The sequence below is a fragment of the Plecotus auritus genome, assembly GCF_963455305.1.
Source record: "Plecotus auritus genome assembly, chromosome: 11".
Classification (NCBI taxonomy): domain Eukaryota; kingdom Metazoa; phylum Chordata; class Mammalia; order Chiroptera; family Vespertilionidae; genus Plecotus; species Plecotus auritus.
Window position 1 is genome coordinate 54,713,584 of NC_137777.1, and position 23,404 is coordinate 54,736,987.

Sequence of the window (23,404 nt, forward strand, 5' to 3'; positions counted from 1 at the left end):
CCCTCAATTTCTTCACATTGCTAGTCCTGAAGAAATTGAGGACAAATGTCATTTACATTCCAAAGCTCCGCTAGGGGGAGGGATGTTTACAAAACATTCAGGTGTTTCCCCTTTCCTGGAAAAACTGGGGCCCACCCCGCCTCCTCACCCCCCACCTCCTCAGGGGGGGCCTCCTGGGCTGATGGGTCATCGAGCTTATTCACTGTTGCCATCAACACCACTGGCCTCTGCTCAAAGGCACTGACGCTGGAGAAAACTAGTCACAAAGACCCCGCTGTCAGCGGCAGGCGGCTTCCCAGACCGCAAGTCTCCGAGGCTCCTGGACTCCGCTCCCACCGAGCCCACTGACCCGACCCTCGGACCATCCCCATGCTGGGAAGCGCAGAGCTGAGCTTCAATGTGGATTACGGCTACCTGGAGGGGCTGGTGCGAGGCTGCAAGGCCGGCCTCCTGACCCAGCAGGACTACCTCAACCTGGTCCAGTGTGAGACCCTGGAGGGTGAGCTGATGCAGCCGGGAAGGGATGTGGGAAGGGATGCGGGAAGGGATGCCACTGGATGCAGGGGAGGGCGGGTCGCAGCCACAGCCCAGAGCAGGGTCTTCCTCCAGGGCCCGGACCTCAGGGTCCGTGAGCTTGGACCAGGAGACAGTTCATCTCCGTGTTCAGGATTCTCGGCGTGAAGTTTTCCTTCCTTTCATGATGCATGCAGGTGCTTTGTCACCAGTAGGAAGGCAATATGTTTAGATGCTGGCGCAGGCCTGCAGGTGTTTGAAATATACTGTTCTCCCTGTTTCAAAACCACGGAGAATGCTGCCCTCCCCTTTCAGCCTGGGTATCCACTGCCTAGCAGAAGCACAATGTCGCACATCTTCAAATATCTTGCTAACTGTACTTTGGAATTCTACCTGCTTTTATTCTGCGTATCTATTGATATTATTTGGATAAAGACATCACCAAATTGCCCAGGGATCTATGGCAAAAAACAAACAAAAAAGCTAAGAGCCTCAGTCTGGGGAATTGCACTCTCTCCCCAGTTTCCCAGCTTCTACTGATGGAGAGTTTCCTGAGGCTTGTCTCTGATGCTTACAAATAGCCCCACAGGCCTGCGGTGAGCCAGCGGGCGGGTGGGCCTGCAGGAGCCCATGGAGACCTGGGGCTCTCGTTTATAAAGTGCGATGGCCACGCCACTCTGTCCAGTTGTTTGGAAAAATAAATGAGCTGTATGTGGGAGAATGTTGTCAGAACCGGGAAACGCTCTGCAAATGGAAATTATCTGTTTTGAAACCAGGGGATTGAGGTCTGGTCGACATGAAAAGCTGTACATGTTTATTGTAGACAACTCGGTGAGTTTAGAGATAAGTGTGCACCTGTGAAACCACCACCACCTCTGCCACAACCCGCCCCTCACCCCACACGCCCCCCCCATCATCATCATTAGTATTGCTGTTATTGTTGGGGTGTTAACTACAGGCTCTGTGCTGTACCGTAGATCCCCACGACTTGCTCCTCTTGTGAAACCGAAACTTTCTGCCCTTTGACACCTCCCAGTCCCCCCTCTCCGGAGATTACCTCTAAGCTACAATATCTTCAAAACCTCACCAAGTAAATCACATGGTGCAGTATTTTTATTCTTAAAACAGCTACTCACTCATTTTGAAACATACTTATAAAATCAGTACTGGATGTGTCCATAAGAAGGTGCTTTAAAACTTCCAGATTATTCTAGAAAAAGCAAGAAATCTGTAAGGATCCAGACTGCAAAGCGGAAGAAGGTGAAGGTGACTTTGCAGGCAACTCGGGGCGGGGGGGGGGGGGGGGGGGCGGACTGAGGGGCTGAGGTCGGTCACTTGTGGTGGTCTGACCAGTCGGAGCCGGTGGAGGCCCAGCCGCCCGTGAGATATGCACCATCTCACAGATAGGCCCAGGTTGTGGGTTCGATCCCTGGTCAGGGCACATACAAGAATCAACCAATGAATGCATAAACAAAGGGAACAACAAACCTCTCTCTCTCTCTCAAATAGATAAATAAAAAAAAATTAAAAAGGTGTAGTCCGTGCCTTGAAAGGGCTTTCATGCTGGAGAAGAAAATGAAACCCCGGAAGTGCCGGCTCCCTGGCCTGCGTCCGGTTTCCAGGGCGGTCACAGGTTTCTGAGGATGTTGTGTAGATTAAATCATAAGCTTTCCCAGGGCTCCCTGAGGAACCTGAACTGCAGCGCATCTACAACAAGAATTAGTCTCTGTTAGACTCTTGAATTCCTGAAATAATTCTTCCATCTCACGGTTATGGTTAGTGGTGTTTGAGATATGATTCCAAATTTGGGGGGACAGTAGGTTGGAAAATGCCAGTGAGACGGTGGGTGGGGAGGGGAGTTGAGCTGGAGAGATGTTCTGGGCCCGCAGGAAAGTTACTGAATTGCTGATAAGGAAAAATAAAGCGTGTGGGGGTTGGAGCCAGCTGGCTCTGAGGCTGGAATGCCTGGAGATAAGGCTGGAATTTAGGCTGGAAAAGGTGGAAGGGCTTGAAGGTCTGATTGCGGGGCTTTGAGATGCTGAACGAGTCAAATACTTGCTGCTTGACGCCAGGAGCGGTTACTTCTCTGGGCCTCCGCTTTCCTCTGAGACGGGGGCTATTGTTAAGGTTAAGAAACAATGTCTGTTAGAACCGTCCTGTCTGTGAAGAGTCCATAGGAGGTGGCCACAGTGCCGGGCGGCGCCCGGGGTTCTGAACCACAGGTGGGAGGCTGGGACTCAGGCTGCCACAGAAACGCAGGCGATGCTGGACGGGGGATGAGACACCAAAGGACGACACTTCATCACCGTAAGACGACGGTAAAGAGCGAACACGGGGAAGACGTCGGCTTTTATAGACATTGATATACATATTAAAATCAGAGTAATTGTAAGACATGATGGCCAATTCCAATATTTTGGTTGGAAAAAAATTCTGGTTTAGAGAGTAAAAACCACAGTCCTTAGCCAACTGAGTCAAATTATTTTGGTGTAGAGGCTACAAGTGAGAAGAAAAAGGAATTAATATGGTCGCTTCTACACACTGGCTCCTCCCTCACCACAACCCCAAAACCTGGGTTCTATAGCCATTTGTAGAGGAAGACACTGCCGAGGGTCGGGGACCCAGGGCCTGAGCAGAGGGCACCCCGAACAGGTGCCCTGGAGGGGCTGCCTTGACCTCGCCCACCTGGCGAGCGGGTCTGCATGCTTAGTGCGGCCCAAACAGGAAGCTGCCAGAAGACAGACAACAAACTCCATTTTCTGAAACTGATCTGCCCAGTGAATTCATAGATGACCACACAGCCCTGGTCCTTGTCCTGTCTCAGTAGTGATCAGGCAATTCCTGACCCTGGGACTGAGCCTGGAGACCCATTTTCTACTGTGACCCATAACCTGCATGCCCCTGCACACCCCTGCACACGCCTGCACACCTGTAAGCCCCTGCACACCCCTGCATGCACACGCACACACGCCTCTGTGTCCCATGCTCTGGCATTTGTTATGAGAGTCTAATCAACGCCTTTTTTCTATTGCTATAATCCGATTTCATTGATAGTGATCCCACAGATGGGACATTTTTCATGTTCTCATTTGTATAAAAAAAAGCCACTTGTAGCACAGCTTCTCTGGGTGAAGAAGCCGTGAATTTCCGAGTGTGCTGTGTGTCCCTGGGTGCTGTCCTCGGTCTGGGGGCTCTGGGGGACGTCACCCACATTCACTGGCAGAGGCTTTCATGCCTGCAGTTAAGAAGCCTGTTTATTCAAAAAAAAGTTTCCTGAAAGAGAAGAATCCACACAGCAAAATAGGAAACTGAATCACAGGAAAATCTGAGAAAGAACAATAGACATTGACCTGAGACAGTTACTGATCAAGTTACTATGATTCAAGACTAAAGAAGGAATTCTTTAGACATTTGGACAAAAGTAAGTCATTTTCAGGAGAGACGGAATAAAACTGCCCTAACCCTTCTTCATGTCCCAGTAGGTGCCAGGAGAATGGAAGTGCCCCCCCCGGGCGTGGCCAAGTCATATTTACAGTAGCGAGATAGTAAGTAGCTATTCTAGTCTCAAGAGCTCAGGGTCCTTCCTGAAAGCATCTCTTGACCATGAGAGAGAGCCAGCCCCGGCCTCAGCATGGAAGAAGCTCCTGTCGAGGACTGCCAGTGAAGACACTGAATCCACTAAGGATAAGAGCAGTGGTTGTAAAGCTGTGAACCCTGGAAAGGCAGAAGTAAGAGCTGGCAGAACTGGAAACTGGGACGAGGAGAGGAGGAAAGCGCACTGTGCTGATTTCCTCTTCCTGTGGTACGTGTGTGCGGAGTGCATTCTAAAATTAAAATGTACAGAAAGATTGAAAAAGAAGCGTGTTATTCCAAATCATGTCTCCACAGAGTCTGATTCCTCACGTGCCTACTTGGATGAGCGCTTGGGGACTGACGGAACGGACCCATTGCGAACACTGTAAATCTGCATGGAAGCATTGCGGTTATTGGTGGCCCGTCGTGGCCCGGCCGCATGGGAGTCCTAAGATGCTCTTAGCGTCTGCGAGCAGGTGTGCCCGGCCGTCATGGCGCCCATTGAGCTACGCGACGCATTTAGTTTCAGGGTCTCCCTGGCGGCCCGAAGGTTTGCGAGTTGTTTTGTTTAAAAGACACGTATCACGTGAGCAAATGTCACGGTTTCTACAGAAATGCCGTGTCCCTTCATTGGCCAACAGTCCTCACACGGAGCATGCAAACTGTCAAATGACAGGAAGATCTGAAATAAAAGACAAACGAGACATGGCCCCCCAAAAAGTGTATTTTTAAATTAAGTTAATTAAGTAGGTAATTGAGCAAGTAAATTCTGCAGCCAGACAAACAGCATTTCCGATGCATAACCTCCTCCAGATCCTGAGGAGGGCCCTGGCCGCTGAACAGAATCACACGTTTAAGCGTCGCTGCTGCCTCCCACTCGCCACCCCACCAGCTGCGCCCACCAGCCGTCCCCCCTCCCCCCGCCATGGCTTCCTGTGTCCTCAGGAGAGAGGTGCCCTGCCCAGCCCTGCTTGGAACACCCCCGCTCGCTCCCTGGCTCGTTTCTCACTCGCCTTCTCCCCTGAAGCTCTGGCGACAGGGGCTGCGGTGGCCCTGCCGCCTGCACTGACCCAAGGCACCCTTCCTCTGGCTCCTGCGGGCACGGAGGCACCCGGGCGTGGCGGCCTCCAGGGCACGTTCCTGGGCTCCTGTCCCTGTGGACCTGGCCCACTGTGTCCCCCTCAGCCAGGGTCCTGCTGTCAGTCACTGAACCCTGATGTCAGCTCGCAGTTGGACTCTCTGTTTGTGGTGCCTGTCCCCATCAGACTGCGCTTCCTTGGGGACAAGGAGTCCGTGTGGTCAGCGCACAGGAGCTATTTCATCAGCGCTGCGGTTAGTCCCAGGCGCCCCAGGATGCGATATAAGCCCGGCTGCGGGCTAGATGGTGCCAACGACTTTTCTGGTCTTCAGATCCTTAATAACACGTAAATCCCGGGTGCTTGGCTGCCCTAGTGTAGTGGCCAGTGGGGTTAACGCGCTTAAGCCTGAAGCGCCTTGGGACAGGTGCTATGCTAGGAGTGTCATCAGGGAACTTGGAAATTCAGACGAGTGAGAGCAAGTGACTCTGCCAAGAATTCCGGCTGCACAGAACAATGGACAAGCTAATTGAACGGGTTGGCAATAAAATACAGATTCTAAGTGGCTCTGGAGTAAGATAAGCCTGGCTTAGAATTTGTTTATCATCGTGATCTTGAGCCAATTATTAACCTCTCTGAGCATCAGCCTTCTTATCTGCAAACATCATTCCCACCTCCTAGGCTCACCATTAAGTGAGCTAATACATGCCTAGTACATACTAAGCCCTCAGTCACTGGTAACTACTGTGTCAATGTTGAAGGATCCGTTATAATGGGCAAATCTGGGGAAGCTGGGGGCTCCTGGAGAGGGTGGGGTCAGCATGAACAAAAGTAAGGAGGCTGCAGAACACGCCTTACTGAGGAGGAAGGACCAGTAAGTGGAATTTAATTCAATAACCTGGCAGCCAAGAGCATTTGATCAAAGGCTGCTGGCCTGGGCCTGGGGAAACGATTGATTTTAGGGTCAGGAGACCCTGGTTCGAGCTCTGCCCACCTCCCCCTCCCCCCCCACCATCTAACTGCTCCAGTTAGCCCCAGGCTCGGTGTCCTCATCTGCAACAAGGGTGCCGCCTCCGCACCGCTGGCCCAGGTCACTGAGGAACAGCTCTTTTCCACCATGTTGGGCTGGACCCCCAGTTCCTTCTCAAGTTTGCTGAGCAGCTATTTCCGGCTCCAGGGAAGCTCCTCGCCATCTCTGCACCGGGTGGTTGTTAATGTTCTCCGGCCGCGCTAAAAATCCTGGACTCCTAGGTCAGTGGTCGGCAAACTCATTAGTCAACAGAGCGGCAAACCACGGCTCAAGAGCCGCATGTGGCTCGCGAGCCGCAGTTTGCCGACCACTGGGTCATTGAACATGTGTGTTGTACCAGAATACCCATATCGATATTTAATTGTTGGTTGCTTTAGAGAAATCCGCTTGTCTAAATCATACATAGACCTCAGGCTGTGGTCTGTAAGGTAATAATAATTAATGTGCATCAGCATAAAGCTTGCATAAATTGAGTGATGGTTGTAAAGGCTGTTCCTGTGTGTTCAAATGCTAACCCGCTCTGTGGTTTCGTTGGATTTCAGATCTGAAAGTTCACCTGCAGACCACTGATTACGGCAACTTCTTGGCTAATCAAACAAATCCTCTCACTGTTTCCAAAATCGACACGGAGATGAGGAAGAAGCTGTGCAGGGAGTTTGAGTATTTCCGGAATCACTCCCTGGAGCCGCTGAGCACATTCTTCACCTACATGACGTGAGTGGCGGCGGGGAGCCCTGCGGGCCCTGGCAGCGCACGGGCGGGGGTTCTAGGCCTTTCCTGTTGCTCTCCTGTTCGAATGCATTCCAGCCTCTGAGGAGCTCAGGGGCCACACCCCACTGTGAGAAAACAGGCCTCACGTGTTAACCTCGTGATTTCGGTGGTGGCCTCCGGATAAAGCTTGCTTTCCATTTTCTCTTTTCAAACGCCCAGTGGAGCTGGTGGTGAAAGTGTCTGTGCTGTTGGGACTGGCGGTGACACCATGTGACATTTTTGGGTCACTTGTGGTGGCACTGAAACATCACAGATTGTTCTTCAGGCCACAGCTGCCCTTCAGGTCCCCTCACAATGGATAAGGAGGCCCAGCGCAATTAGGAGTGTCTGTGTTTATCCTTCTCTGTCATCAGTGGTCCCAGTCTTTCAATGCAAAGGCCCTTCACTCTAAAAAATGCTGAGCCCAGTCAGTGTGGCTCAGTGGTTGAGCATCAACCTATAAACCAGGTCACAGTTGGATTCCCGGTCAGGGCACATGCCCACATTTCAGGCTCAGTCCCCAGCAGGGGGTGTGCAGGAGGCAGCTGATCAATGATTCTCTCTCATCATTGATGTTTCTCTCTCTCCCTCTCCCCTCCTCTCTGAAATCAATAAAAATATATTTTAAACAAAATTATATATACTAGAGGCCCGGTGCATGAAATTTGTGCAGGGGAGGGGGGCCCTCAGCCCAGCCTGCACACTCTCCAATCCAGGACCCCTCAGGGGATGTCCAACTGCCGGTTTCAGCCCAATGCCTGTGGGATTGGGCCTAAACCAGCAGTTGTGGGATCGGGCCTAAACCGGCAGTTGTGGAATCGGGCCTAAACCTGCAGTCGGACATCCCTCTTGCAATCTGGGACCACTGGCTCCTAACCGCTCACCTGCCTGCCTATCTGATAGCCCCTAACCGTCTCTGCCTCAGCCCCCACACCCAGGACCCAGGCTTCCCTCCTCCAGCTGGCTGCAGGCACCCGAGACCTGGGCTTCCCTCCCTCTGGCTGGCCGCAGGCACTGGGACATGGGAGGGGGGTTCCTCAGCCCGGCCTACCCTCCCTCACAGTCCAGGAGCCCTACTGATGGCCTCGGGGAGTGGGCCTAAGCCACAGTGTGGCCTCCCTCTGTGGAAGATGGCCAGGCTGATCAGGGGAAGGTGCGCCCCCATCACCCCAGCCACTGCTGCTACCTCTGACCTCCCTCTGGGGGAGGCGACCAGGCTGATCAGGGGAAGGTGCCGTCTGCATCACCCCTCTGCTGCTGCCACTGCTGGCCTCCTTGGTGGCCTGCCTTCGGCCCTCACAGCCACTGTGGCTTTGTCCAGACGGACATCCGGAAGACGTCCGGTCTTATTAGCATATATATATATTAGCCTTAGCCAATTTGGCTCAGTGGATAAAGCGTCGGCCTGCAGTCAAGGCCACATGCCTGGGTTGCAGGCTCCATCCCCAGTGGGGGGGGGTGCAGGAGGCAGTGGATTAAAGATTCTCTCTCATTACTGATGTTTCTATCTCTCTCTCCCTTTCCCTTCCTCTTTGAAATCAATAAAAATATGTTAAAATTTAAAAAATTAATATATTTTTTTTAAATAAATAAAATTTTAAAAAATGTTGAGCTTGTACACAATAGTAAATGGTGCTTGTATTAATCCAGTTAATAAATTATATCCAGTACTCAAAACTTTGGTCCCCTCCAGCGGACAAGCTGGGAACCAAGGTCGGCAGCAGCTGAACTGTGTTGCGTATGTGCAATGTAGACGCCCTGTATGTTATGAAGACGAGACCAGGCCCTAGACTGGCTCAGAAAGGCATAAAATGAAAATGTCCCTCTATTCCTCCTGTCCCCCTTCCGCACTCAGCTCCTCCCCCCAAGAGTGACCACTTCTCATTTTCTTAAGCACTTTTCCAGGAAAACATTTACATTTGTATATTTATACTGACACACACTCAGCCGGCCCTCCCCCGCATTCCAAATCCATGCAGTGCAATCAGATGCCTCTGCACTGCCCCCACTTAATATTTCTCACAACGATCCTTGCCAACGCCATTCTTTTGTAGTAACTGCATAGGATTCCATGTTTGGTGACCAGTCATCTATTCACAAATAGTTTATTACTGTGTCCTTCTTGAATTCGTTTCCAAGCTGAATTTCTGCCAGTGGAAGTAGTGAATCAAAGGAATGTCTTCTTTTTTGTTTAAATTTCGCTAAGCTGTACTCAACAAAAGTAGCCTCAATTGGTGCTCCCTACACAGTGCATGGGGAAGCCTGTGACTTACACTGTTATGAACACTGGACATTATCTTTTTTTAAGATCTTTTTATTGATTTTTAGAGAGAGGGAAAAGGAGAGAGGGAGAGCAACATCGATATGAGAAGCCCCACATCGATCAGCTGCCTCCTGCACGCCCCTCCTGGGGATCAAGCCCAAAACCTGGGCTCATGCCCTGACACAGAATCCAACTGGCAACCTTCTGGTGCACAGGACGATACCCAGCCGACTGAGCCACATCAGCCAGGACTCGCACATTCTCTTTTTAATTGCCCAGCTAATCGGTTTAAAAATTGTATCCCTTTGCTTTAATTTATATCTCTTAGCAAAATTGAGCATCATTTCAATTTATTAGTTATCTGTATTTCTACCTGACCATTTTTTGTTGGAATATTCAGCATTTTTTGGTTGACATGTAAGGCTCCTTGTAAATGAAGCAAGTTAACCCTTCATCATATATGTTCCAAAGTTATTCTCTCAGTTTGATAGAATTTAACTTTTATACCTTTTTGCTGTAGAAACATTGAATATTTTTAATTAGCTATAATCATCATTCTTTTCATCTCTTGACTCCTGATTATTATATTCTGCATAGGAAGGCCGTCCCCACGCTAAACTCATTAATCCACGTGTCTCTTCTTCCACTCACGTATTGTTGATGCTTCATTCTTTACGTCTAAGACTTTGGCTCATCTGGAATGTGCTTTGGTGGAAGGAATGAGACCTGGGCTGCAGTTACGTTCCCCCCAGAAGCTATGCAGTTGTCTGTTGTTTCTGTGAATAAGTGAGAAGACGTGACCGCAGTCCAAGGAGGCAGCAGGGACGGGCATGTCCCACGAGGTCCGGGCCGGGTCCCTGGTCTGTGCCGTGGGCCCTCCCATCAGCGCTGGGCCAGGACGTGACTCACGGGCAGACACAGCCGCCGGCCTTTCATAGGAATCCCAAACAGACAGTGACTTGGGATAAAGACTAGGTGTGAGGTGGGTCTGACTCGGGGTCTTTGACAGGACGCCGCAGGTGGACGGAGGTGGGGACCAGAGAAGGCTGAGCGTCTGGGCTGAATCCTCGAGTGTGATGAGTAATGGGTCCGTCTGGCTGCAAACAGGGAGGGAGTCACGGCGAAGGGAGGCTAGAGAGGCAAATGCAGGCCAGATAAGGACAGCCTCCAACGGCGGCAAAGGCAGTTGGGCTGTATCACATCAGAGGGTATCTTCACGCGTGTGTGTCTGGGTGTTGGTATCTGCCAGACCTTCCTTAAATGTGACATCTAAGCAAAACCCACCATGTAAGGGGCGAAAGCAGAGGCCAGGAGTGCTCCCAGGACTCTCCCTGCCACGCCGGTGAGGCGGATGGTGCTGGACTCCGTCAGACCCGACTCCCTAGCCACCACCACGTCGCCTGCATTGCCTCCCGCACAGACATCGTCATGGGTCCTTACGGAGATGTTGAAAGTCCCGAGCGGTGCGACAAGGTGGCCCTGGCCATGTGGGAGGAAAAATGATGACGTCCTGGAATTGCCTGGATATGACTATACGCCGGGCCCTGCGTGTGCTCTGCCCAGTGTCTTGCTGAACCCTCCTGACCAGTCTTTCTTGCTTCTTACCACCTTTTTAAGGATAAAGAAATTAAAACCTACATGCGGTAACTTGCTGGGGCCACAGATCGAAAAAGGGGAGGCGTCCTGGTCTGAAATAACTGTTAACAGTAGGCTTTGTAAAATCAGTTTGCTCAGATGTTGGATGAATTCCGAAAATCTGACCTGAGGTCAAATTTTAACCAAGTCAGGACGCCGCCAAGTTTTGTACATTTTGAGTTGAGGGACAGGTCTCACATGACAGAAATTTGCCCCAGCCTGGCCGGTGTGCCTCAGTGGTTGAGTGTCCACCTATGAACCAGGTCACAGTTCGATTCCCGGTCAGGGCACATGCCCAAGTTGCAGGCTTGATCCGAGTACAGGATGCAGCTGATCGATGATTCTCTCTCATCATTGATGTTTTTATCTCTCTCTCCCTCTCTCTGAAATACATTTAAAAAAAAAATGATGCATTACAAGTCCAAGAATTGAAGAAGGTGGAGGAGGAGGAGGAGGAGGAGGAGAAGAAAGAGGAGGAGGAGGAAGAAGAGGAGGAGGAGGAGGAGGAGAAGGGGAAGGAGAAGAAGAAGAAGAAAGAGGAGGAGGAGGAAGAAGAGGAGGAGGAGGAGGAGGAGGGGAAGAAGCAGAAGCAGAAGCAGGAGAAGGAGGAGGAGAAAGAGAAGGAGAAGGAGGAGGAGGAGGAGGAGGAGGAGGAGGAGGAGGAGGAGGAGGAGGAGAAGGAGAAGGAGAAGAAGAAGAAGAGGAAGAGGAAGAGGAAGAAGGAGGAGGAGGAGAAAGAGAAGGAGAGGAAGAGGAAGAGGAAGAGGAAGAGGAAGGAGGAGGAGGAAGAGGAGGAGGAGGAGAAGGAGAAGAAGAAGAAGAAGAAGAAGAAGGAGGAGGAGGAGGAGGAGGAGGAGGAGGAGGAGGAGAAGGAGAAGGAGAAGAAATTTGCCCAAAATATTTTGGGAAATGCTGTCCCTGGAATGGCAGATTGCTCCATCGATGGTGATGATCGCATGGTTCATTGTTCCCTAATTTTAGAATCTCAAACATGGAAGGAGCCTTGGTGATGATTAAGCGAGCATCATCATTTCACAACAAACCCCCATGTTGATCTAGTTAAAATACACTGTTTTTAAAAAATTACTTAAATTTCCAAATATTTCCAGCTATAAGTGATATTTAAAAACTGTCCATAAGAATACAGGTGGTGCCAAAACCCTGGGTAGAAGGTTACTGCAAAATTGGAAGTGGACAGATAGTTTGGGTAGTATTAGCATTCCGCTGGTGCTGTTGGCAATGGACAGGTTTTAATTTGGAAAATCTCACTTCTTCTGACAGCCGAGAGGACGGGAGAGAACAAGTCTGAAGAGCAATCTCCCTCGCCCCCGCCTGGATGCTCTCTCTCTGTGTCCCTGTCCGGAATCAGTCGGCAGTACGGCCACCGGGTATTTGTGGAATCCATGTTCACTCCTGTAATCAGCGGCACGTTACAGAGCTAGAAAACCCGCGCCCCCCCCCCCCCCCCCCCCACCGCAAGACAACTCAGAATTTCATATTCTATGCGGCCCTGGTGTGTTGGCGATTTCTTAGCCAATATGTTAGGGGTAAAACCAGAGGCCAGTCCCGCAGAGAGTGTGCTGTTGTGTCTGACGGTTTAGGAGTTGGTTTGATGTCGTGGGTGTGGAAGAGCGCTGGTTGCCGTCTCTACAGCAGTTCCCTGGGTGGGTTACAAGATCTTTCCTTTGCTCATCGTCTTCGTCACCTTTCTGGTTAGGCCTCAACTGACCACCAGGGGGCATGACTGGTCACAGTAACCCCTTCTCCTCCAAAGGACTGTGCGCTCTCTCTCTCTCTCTCTCTCTCTCTCTCTCTCTCTCTCTCTCGTCATCTGTCCCGGGAGAGATAGGAGGCCTCCTGGACGCTGCTGCTGAGCCAGATAGCCCCTCGTTTTATCTTATCTTGTTGGCTTTATCCTTTCCATTTATTTTTTAAAATATATTTTTTATTGATTTCACAGAGGAAGGGAGAGGGACAGAGAGATAAACATCAATGATGAGAGAGAATCACTGATCAGCTGCCTCCTGCACACCCCACAGGGGATCGAGCCCACAACCCAGGCATGTGCTCTGACGGGGAATCGAACTGAGACCTCCTGGTTCATAGGTCAACACTCAACCCCTGAGCCATGCCGGCTGGGCTGTTGGCTTTATCTTTCTAATGGAAAAGAAGAACGTGCACTTTTTAAGAGGTTTTTTAATGTATCGGGGTGACACTGGTTTAATAAAATTACATAGCTGGCAGGTTGTACAATTCTCTATCATCTGTATGTTGTATTGTGTGTTCACCACCCCAGTCAAGTCTCCTTCCATCGCCATTTGTCCCCTCTTCATCTTCTTCCACTGCCCCCCACGCCCCTTCCCTCTGGTGATCACCATGCTGTTGTCCGTGTCTATGTTTTGCTTTAACTTATGCAGTGCTCTCTACAAACCAACATTCTCATAATCATTAAATGTGTTATTTTTTGTTAATCCTCACCCGAGGATATATTTTTCATTGATTTTTAGAGAGAGTGGAAGGGAGGGAGGGAGAAGTGGGGAGAGAGAGAGAAACATTGATGTGAGAGAAATATCATGAATGCACCCTGAATGCACCTGACCAGGGCTGGGGATTGAACCTGCAACCCTGCGGTGCGAGAGCCGACGCTCTAACCACAGAGCAACACCAGCCAGGGCTATTAAATTTATTTATTTTTATTTTTAAATATATTTTTATTGATTTCATAGAGGAAGGGAGGGAGAGAGAAATAGAAACATCAATGATGAGAGAGAATTATTGGTTGGCTGCCTCCTGCATGCCCCCATGGGGGATCGAGCCTGAAACGGCTGTGAGCTCCTGGTTCATAGTTTGATGCTCAACTGTTGAGCCACGCTGGTCAGGCTATTGAATTTATTTGATGTCCACAACAGCACAACAACCCTACCAGGCGGCACTGGTGTTACTGGCCTTTCAGAAATAAGGAAACAGATAAGGATGGGACTGCAGTACCCATTTCCCAAAGACCAGAGACCAGAGGTTACGGTTAGATTTAGGGACTCATAAGTTTGTTGCATATCTTTCCAATTATTTTGTAAAAAATAGAAATATGTGTGTGTTAACAAACAAATATAAATATGTGTATATATACAATTACACATACACCATTCACGCACCTTGAAAGGAACTGTGGGCTATGAGGCTGCACAGGGTGGGCACAGGGGCGGGTCTTGGTCCATCCTCTGTGGCCCCGCCCGGCCCCTCCTGCCATGGCCCCCAGTCCCCTGTCTGCCAGCAGCCCCGCTCCGCTGCCGCCACTCCCATGCACTGGCGGTGCCGGCCCCACTCGCACCTGCTGACGGCGTGGAGAGATTGGGGCCAATGCCGGCAGCGGGTGCGAGTGCCAGGCGGAACTGCGGCATGTGGGAGCAAAGAATTTTCAGTAACCACCAGAGGCTTGCCCCGATGACAGCGACCAGCACCCCGCCTTGGTCTGGCGCCCCCGCTCACCTGCTCTGCCATCCCACCACGGCCACACCTGCCATGTTCCGCACATAACCCCTGGTGGTCAGCGCACATCATAGCGACCAGTTGTTTAGTTGTTCTGCCGTTTGGTCTATTTGCATATTAGGGTTTGATATAGAGAGATAGTAGGTTTCATTGTTTGTTTCAGAACAGGGAGATCATATTATATGTATTACATAATTCAGTTTGTCTTTTTCATGTAATCCTCAAAGAATTTTCTACATGGATTATACAGAGCTATCTTATGCAAGGCATGTATTGTGTTCCACTGTGTGGGTGTGCCATCACTTACCTAACCGCTCTGCCTTTGCCCAGCCAGGTGATTTCATTGCTTTGCTGTTTCATGTAATGCTGCAACAGACTTCATTGTACATATATGGGGCTTTCTCGTGCCAGAACTTCTTTGGGGTGGGTTCCCAGAAGTGAAATGGCTTTGTCGACGGATATGCGATTTTTGATTTTGATAGATGCCTGCACGTTGCTCTCCATTCTTGTCTCTCTCCTATCTGCTCGGCTGCTTGCTCTCTCCTGGCCGTAGGACATGCCATTCTCTCAAACCTGTCACGATTGGTGTCTTGAGTGGGGCAGGTGAGAGCTGCCCCCACTGCTCTCGACGGGGTGCAGAGCAGGTGACGTCAGCACTCCACGCTTACCCCTCTGACTGGCGCGGAGAATTGCATGTTGGTGTTTCCTATGAGTCACCTAATACTCACAAACGTGTCCAGGAAAGGGCCACCTTGGAGCAATCTCCTCGATGGAAATGGGTAGAAAAGGCAAGGATGAGGCAGCGATGACCCCAGAAAGGGGCCGGGTGCAGGTGCCAGGTAGCAGTCAGCTCCTTCACTTCTGCTTGCCCAGTGGCATCAGAGTTAACCTGACTGTGTAACCGATTGAGAAGCATCATCGCGTTCGTGTGCAGGCCTCTGGGAGGCCACAAACAGGTACTGAACAAAGGCCCGTCTTCAAGGAGATTAGAGCTAGTGCGGATGGTAGGCGTTCTCTCTAAAGGCTGTATTTGAGGTGTGTGAGTGACTTGCCCAGAAGCACGGGCGGCACAGCCGTGGAATCAGTGCTTGCCTCCTCAGATATGTAAGGAGTATCTGTGAGTGGGCGAGCTAACTCGTCCTCTTATTCACCATTCTCAATACCAATATATATCAAAGATTAATTTCACCCCGGGATAAATAGAAATGAAAAGTGCAGAGAAAAGTCACTTCTAGCTGGAGACACTTTGAAAGCTTAATGAGAAATCTGGCCCTTGAGTGTGGTCTGGGAGGCAGGGAGGGTCTCCGCCTCTAGCAGTGGGGGAAGGGAGCGAGCGTCTCCTGAGAAAGCAGGGCACAGGCTGGTGCAGAAAAGGGCGGGCTTGGAGGCAGGTTTCACCTGAATGCCCTGAGAGCAGGACTCCAGGGAGTCTGAGGTGCAAGGGGAAGGTTCCCTAGCCGTTTCAGAGCCACCAGGATTGGGGGGGAGGGTGCTCCCAGAATTGGGGGGGTGCTCCCAGGAATTTGGGGGTGCTCCCAGGAGTTTGGGGGGTGCTCCCAGGAGTTTGGGGGGTGCTCCCAGGAGTTTGTGGTGAATGATGCTCAGCACTCTTTTTTTTTAATTTAATAAATCTTTATTGTTCAGATTATTACAATTGTTCCTTTTTTCCCCCCATAGATCCCCTCCACCCGGTTCCCACCCTACCCTCTGCCCTTACCCCCACCGCACTGTCTTCATCCATAGGTGTACGATTTTTGTCCAGTCTCTTCCCACATCCACCACATCCCTTTCCCCCCGAGAATTGTCAGTCCACTCCCTTGCTATGCCCCTGATTCTATTATATTCACCAGTTTATTCTGTTCATCAGAATTTTTTATTCACTTGATTTTTAGATTCACTTGTTGATAGATATGTATTTGTTGTTCATAATTTTTATCTTTACCTTTTTCTTCTTCTTCCTCTTCTTAAAGAATACCTTTCAGCACTTCATATAATACTGGTTTGGTGGTGATAAACTCCTTTATCTTTTTCTTATCTGTGAAGCTCTTTATCTGCCCTTCAATTCTGAATGATAGCTTTGCTGGGTAGAGTAATCTTGGTTGTAGGTCCTTGCTATTCATCACTTTGAATATTTCTTGCCACTCCCGTCTGGCCTGCATAGTTTCTGTTGAGAAATCAGCTGACAATCATATGGGTGCTCCCTTGTAGGTAACTAACTGTTTTTCTCTTGTTGCTTTTAATATTCTCTCTTTGTCTTTTGCTCTTGGCATTTTAATTATGATGTGTCTTGGTGTGGTCCTCTTTGGATTCCTTTTGTTTGGGGTTCTCTGCGCTTCCTGGACTTGTAAGTCTATTTCTTTCACCAGGTGGGGGAAGTTTTCTGTCATTATTTCTTCCAATAGGTTTCAGTATCTTGCTCTCTCTCTTCTTATGGCACCCCCATAATTCTGATGTTGGTACGCTTGAAGTTGTCCCAGAGGCTCCTTACACTATCTTCATATTTTTGGATTCTTTTTTCTTTTTGCTTTTCTGGTTGAGTGTTTTTTGCTTCTTTGTATTTCAAATCTTTGACTTGATTCTTGCGATCCTCTAGTCTGCTGTTGGATCTCTGTATAATATTTTTTATTTCAGTCAGTGTATGCTTAATTTATAGTTGGTCCTTTTTCATATCCTCGAGGGTCTCACTAAATTTATCGGCCTTTTCTAGAAAATTATTGAAAAACCTTATAACCATGGTTTTGAACTCTATATCCAGTCATTTGCTTTCCTCCATTTCTTTCATTTGTGATCTGTTTCTTTGTCTCCACATTTTGGCTGCTTCCCTGAGTTGATAGAGTGGCTTTGTGTGCTAGGTGTCCTATAGGGCCCAGTGGCTCAGCCTCCCCTGATGTGGACACTCTTGGTGGACCCCTTTGTGGGCTGTGTGCACAGTCTTGTTGTAGTTAAGCCTTGATTGTTGTTGGTATCACTGGGAGGAATTGGCCTCCAGGCCAATTGGCTGTGAGGATCAGCTGTGTCTATGCTGGGAGAACTTCTGTGCTGGAGACACCCTTATGAGACAAGACTTGCAAAAGCCTCTGTGCTCAGCTTGGATGGGGCAGAGTCTCAGGGCGGAGCAGACAGCATTGGTTTCCCGTCAGCCCTGCCCTAATAGGCCTCTGTGTCTCAGTGTCCCGTGCTAATTGCTGCAAGCACCTCTGAGAGAAAGCTGCCCTCAAGTTCCGCCCGCTGCCAGACAGTCCAGTTTCTCCCTGAATGAATCCGAGTCCTCAGAGTCTCGCTCCGAACTGGAGTTCAGTGCAGTCGGGAGCTTTTGTCTCCCTCCCGCTTGAGAAAGCCAGCCACGCACTCAATTGCCAGTCCTCTCCGCGTGCGCGTCTCAGTACCTCTGCCTCCTGCAGCTCCTCTGAGTCTCAGTGTGCTTTTCTCTTCCCTTCTAGTTGTAGAAATTCCACTCAGCCAGCCTTCCTGTGGTTCTGGATGATGTCCGTTTTGTCTTTTAGTTGTAGTTTTGAAATTCTTGTGTGAGGCAACAGTTTGGGTGTTTACCTATGCCGCCATCTTGGTTTCTCTCGCACTCTTGTTCTAAATATGCTGTTACTTCTGAGGAATTTTTCAATGTTTTCTTTTGCTAGAAGACAAAAAAATGTGTGTGAGAACAAAATGAATGGCTTTCTACTATTGTTTTAATTTTCACTTTTCTCTATTTAAAAAGGGAAAGTTCAGGGAAGTAAGAAATGTTGCCCAAAATGTCAAATTTCGGGAGGGAGCAGAATATTTCTAAGGAGATTTTTTTTTTTATAAGATTTTTTAAAATTGATTTTTAAAGATAGGAAGTGAGAGGGACAAACATCAATGTGAGTGAGAATCATTGATCTGCTGCCTCCTGCACGTTCCCTTCCAGGTATGGCACCCACAACCTGGCCACATGCCCTGACTGGGAATCAAACCTGCAACCTTGCAGTGCACAGTCAACACCCAACCAACTGAGCCATGCCAGCCAGGGCTGTGGGGGGGATCCAGCTCTCAACAGGCTATTTAGCACACCTGTCCCAAAGGCAGTCTGTCCCAGGCAAGCTGTGGAGTTGAGGTTGGATTGAATGAACTGAAGCAAAAAGACACGTTTGCAATGTCATCGAGGCAAGCTGGGCCCTCCTGTCCGGGTCCCGAAGAGGACCTGCGGGGCCTGTTGCAGGTAGATTGGCATGTTTTATAGGAGAAGTTCACTGGTAATGAATAACTTAATGTGGACCAAATGTACTTCACACACACCCAGTCCTTCCCATGAAAGATGGCTCCTGATTCTGCATGTATGTCCCTGTCCCTGTATGTACTTCCCAAATGGACAAGTGTGACCTGGCAGACGGCACATTGTCCTGGTCACCTGGCACCGAATTTTCGCCGAGAACACGGTTGCATGTTGCAGACCTCTCAGGTGGCAGGAACCCTGTAGCTCAGTCCTGAGTGGGGCGTGGCGCAGGGGGGAGTCACAGTGCCTTACGGGATGGTCGGCTGTGGCCACGGAGTTTGCCAGCTGCTTGCTGTCCAGTCCCACCCAAAGGGACACCCAGCCCGTCCTGAGGCCTCCATGTGACACAGGGGCAGGCCTTTCAGATGTAAAAACAAGTGTCATGGATGACGACTAGCTAACCAGCAGTGTTTCAAGTTTAATGAATACATTCCCCAAAAGATAACAGGAAGCCTCCTAGAGTTCACAAATCTTAAAGGGAACGTCCTATAAACTAATGACCACACAAGGTAACTCTAGGGCTACAAGATGCAAAACAGGATGGCAACAAATTTGTAAAATGGGCGTCAGACTTGGAGCGAATGTTGCAACAGGTAACATGGTTTATGGTCTGTGGGCGTTCCAGTCTCCATGCCACTCCCGGATGGATAACTCTCACCTTCTAAGAGCAACAGGTGAACTTAGAGAGGGTCCCATTGACTAGGACTCAGTGCACAACCACAGAGACGCAGAGATTGCAGGCGTAGGAGAGCGTACACAGGGCAGACGTTTTACCGGAGCGATGGCGTGGCTGGTCGCTTTCTGCTCCTTTCCCCCGCAGTCCCATTTACAGGAAACATCTTGCTGTGGGACTGTGGGACCTCCTTAGCCAAAGCCACTCCCCAGGGCTTTTCCGTGTGTGTGTGTGTGTGTGTGTGTGTGTGTGTGTGTGTGTGTGTGTGTCCCGTGCCCTCCCAGGTGCGGAGACGCCCCTCCAGATGAGAGGCCGCTGGCTCGGAGCCCGGGAGCCTGTCCTATCTCAGGGCCCAGCTCCACCACGGGACAGCTCGGGGCCACGCACCTTCTCTAGGAAGCACCGCCCGGTGTCTCCACCGTGGGTGCATCTGGCTGGGTGCGTGTTTCCCAACGGCCGTGCCTTCCTCCAGGTGCGGCTACATGATCGACAACGTGATTCTGCTGGTGAGCGGCGCGCTGCAGAAGAAGTCCGTGAGGGACCTGCTGGGGCGGTGCCACCCGCTGGGCCGCTTCTCGGAGATGGAGGCGGTCAACATCGCGGAGACGCCCTCCGACCTCTTTCACGCGGTCCTGGTGGAGACGCCCTTAGGTACGAACGTGGGTGTGGCACTCGCTGCCCTGTGCGGTCACTGCCATTGGGAAGTGTGCCCCACGTCACCGTGCTCCCGTGAGCACAGCGCAGTGGAGAGGTTGCTAGGAGTGGGGGGTCCAGCCCAGCCCCCCTGCCTCAGCTCAGACAGGGAGCACCTGCGGTCACCTCGGCCCGCAGCGCTGGGAGGGAGCGCTCATCTCCAACGCCCCCCACACTGTGCCCGGGCCCAGCAAATGCATGACCACCTCGTCCCTTGTCGAGCCACCCCTTCCAGGGTGTTGTTTAGAATCAGTGCCTTTCCTTCCCTTTCATGGTCAGTCCGCACAGGCTCCTGAGGGAGCGGGTGTCGGGCGCCCAGGGGTGTCTGTCGGCCCTGACAGCACGGAGATGCTACCGGGCCACTGCGCATGCGTGGTCGTGAGGAAGTCTGCACAGTAGCAATGCCCTTTGATCATTTGTCAAAATACTCTCCATTTTGGACAAAAGTTTTAGAGAAAAATAAATGTGTCATCAAGTGCCCAGTGCTATGGTGCAGGTCCCAGGAGGGCAGGGCGTGGCACCGACGCCGTGAGCGTGACGCCGGCTGAGCCTGTCCACCAGGCACGTGGGCGGTTCGGTTCCCCTCCGCCCCCCACTGTAAAGTTTTGAAAATGAAATAAGACATAAATAAGTACAACTCCGTGCTCGGCACAAAGTAAGGGCATGAAAGGTAAGTATTGCCATTGGCTGGCAGGAGACTGCGGACGTGAGCCTGGATGTTGGCACTGCCCACGCCGGGCACTGGCTAAGTCAGTGAGTGCATGCCTCGCAGGAGCCGCCGTAAATGCTTAAGGAGTGGTCTCGGTTGGTGCCCCATGGCGGTCGGCATGACGCGCCCGCAGATTGAAACCCGTGTCCTCCTCGTGAGCACAGGTGGTGCGTGCAGGAGACACTCTCCCCGCGTGCAGTCCTGCTTGTCATTAACTCATCCTGTGATGACTTCTGTTCCCAGCACCGTTCTTCCAGGACTGCATGTCTGAAAACACACTCGATGAGCTGAACATCGAAGTTCTGCGCAATAAGCTGTACAAGGTAACTGCTGTCTCTATTGCACAATCCATCCTAACCAGGGCTCTTTGTTAGACGCGATGCCTCCGCCCCCATGCATGCGTGTCAGCTTCCCGGGCAGGAGGTGGCTGAGGGGAGGTCGCAGCCCATGGTCTGTGTCCCCAGGCCTGGCCTGGAGCGTAAAGTGGCGATGAGCAGGGGGGCCAGGAGACAACCAGCATTTACAGGTGCCTCTGTCAGGCAGAGCTCACTCTGTCCTCCGTTCTGTGCGAGTCCTGATGCCCGCTACCTGTCCACATGATTGTAATCTCCTGGCCGTGGGCAGCGTACCGAGATGACCGGCTGGCGCGGGATGGCCTAGGTGCCGCTCGCATAATCTGGCCACTGACTAGACGGTGCCGCCCCCTCCAGGTCTCTCTGTGTAACAGGCGCTGAGTAAACTCTGTCCTTGCACTTGGACGACCAAGGTGCCTGCAGACATTCTCCCAGAACAGCTGAATGAACGTAGGCGCCACCCTCTGTGCAGCTTGCCCTGCTGCAGCGCAGGGTCCTCCCCAAAGCATTGCAATACAGGCACCGTCCTGGTTATGAATATGGGCTACGGGGGCACCCTGATGCAGCCAGCGGAAGGCACTGTCCAAGCAATGCAGAGGCGCTAACCCACTCTACCCAGCTAAACGGGGCTGGCTCCTCTCCTCAGACGAGGCCAGGAGGTGTGGGGGTGAGGTGGCGGGGCGAAGCAGTTCCCTAGTGAGTGCAGTGTGGACTCGGCCCAGGCGGCTGGCTGCAGCCAGGCCTGCCTTCCCACCTGCCCCCGTGCTCAGAGCCACCCGTGCGCCTCCGGAGAGAGGAGATGTCAGCACAGCACCAAAGCGGGGTCTTTGTGGAGCTTGTGAAAGGGCTTGGCACGCCTGGTGGAGGACCCAGAACAGCCAAGTGAGGCCACGGGAGGAGCACGCAGAGAAGCGGAGGTACGTGGTTTCGAGGCGAGATGAGTGCAGCTGTGTTCTCCTGCAGTTCTTTCTTCAGACTGTGCCACGGGCGTTAGTGTGAACTCTTCGTCCCCAGGTATTCATTCTCCCTCCCCGGCGAGAAGTGACTCAACCTCCCGGAAACACTGAATAAGCCATGAAAGGCTGATCTAGACATTTCCACAAGGAGCGTATCGTCACCTGTTGTTTGATGGTCTCTCTTCTTTTCCAGTCGTACCTGGAGGCATTCTATAACTTCTGTAAGAATCATGGTGACGTCACAGCAGAAATCATGTGCCCCATTCTCGAGGTGAGAAAGCGTGCTTGAAGCGTTCATGCCAAATGTGTGTTTCCATGTGTTTCATTTCTGTCATCGGACTGATGCTACTTCATTGCAGAAGCTCCTTTATCTAAAGTGAATCGAGCAATGCGGTCTACTCTCTGTATGCCATTGATGTCTCCCATTAACAGTGGTATTTTCTGGCCCTGGCTGGGTGGCTACATAGGTTGTGGGTTCAGTTCCAGGTCAGGGCACATACCTAAATCGAGGGTTCTATCCCTGCTCAGGGCATATAAGGAAGGGAACCGATTGATGTTTCTCTCCCTCCCTCTATCTCTCTTTCTCTCCCCGCCGACTCCCCTCTCTAAAATCAGTGAAAACATATCCTTGGGTGAGCATTCAAAAAATAAGAGTGATTTTCCAAGTTTCCTACATTGAAGAGTTGTTTTAGACTTAGGAAAGAATAACACTTATAAAAATGTGATCATGCTTGCTGTATAATATGAAGATCATAATTAGTGAAAAATTTAGTAATCTATGGCAATTACACGCTATAGGAATCAGAAGAACCCCCAGATTCCCTCTAGTGAGGGGCCACTGGGCCACTGGGACCCACAGGGGCATTGTCCCTGTAGAAACCTGCACCTAAAAGCCGCTCGTGCACCCAGCACTGGGTGGAGAGACTCTGGTGAAGACTCAGCGCTAGCTTCTACCTCTCTGACTGGAGTTATTATACTTCTTAATTCCCTTTGTCTTCAAAGAGGAATTTCATCTGTGCCAGAGGCCTCTTGTTTCAAATGTCACCCGCAAATGCTCTGAAATCCAGGCATCCGAGGGCTCGGGCATCTGGGCACAGTTGGCATTCAATGTGGCCTGTGTCAGTGGAGCTCTCTTGCTGGCTTCCTCAGACTCTTGGACTTAAAAATCCTATATAATAAAAGGGTAATATGCAAATAGACCAAACGGCAGAACAATTGAACAACCAACCAAAGCATAATATGCTAATGATATGCTAAGGCTGCTCAACCGCTCACTATGACGTGCACTGACCACCAGGGGGGCAGACAGTCAACTGGTTGACCAGTCACTATGATGTGCACTGACCACCAGGGGGCAGATGCTCCGACCAGTACCTTAGCTCGCTGCTGGGGTCTGGCCGATCTGGACTGAGCGAGATGGGCCAGACATGACCTGGAGCCTTCCC

General features: G+C 50.9%; 1 protein-coding gene across 2 annotated transcripts in view; it reads left to right on the top strand.

The window, feature by feature from the left end:
• Window positions 1-201: 201 nt before the first annotated feature.
• ATP6V0D2 (ATPase H+ transporting V0 subunit d2) overlaps window positions 202-23,404 on the top strand; it is a 28,897-nt gene continuing 5,694 nt past the window's right edge. For both annotated transcript variants that reach the window (XM_080646671.1, XM_080646672.1), the window contains exons 1-5: window positions 202-499; window positions 6,735-6,906; window positions 19,721-19,899; window positions 20,894-20,973; window positions 22,153-22,230. In XM_080646671.1, coding sequence (XP_080502797.1) covers window positions 370-499; window positions 6,735-6,906; window positions 19,721-19,899; window positions 20,894-20,973; window positions 22,153-22,230 — 639 coding nt within the window. In that variant the 5' untranslated portion in view covers window positions 202-369. The remainder of the gene's footprint in view (window positions 500-6,734; window positions 6,907-19,720; window positions 19,900-20,893; window positions 20,974-22,152; window positions 22,231-23,404) is intronic.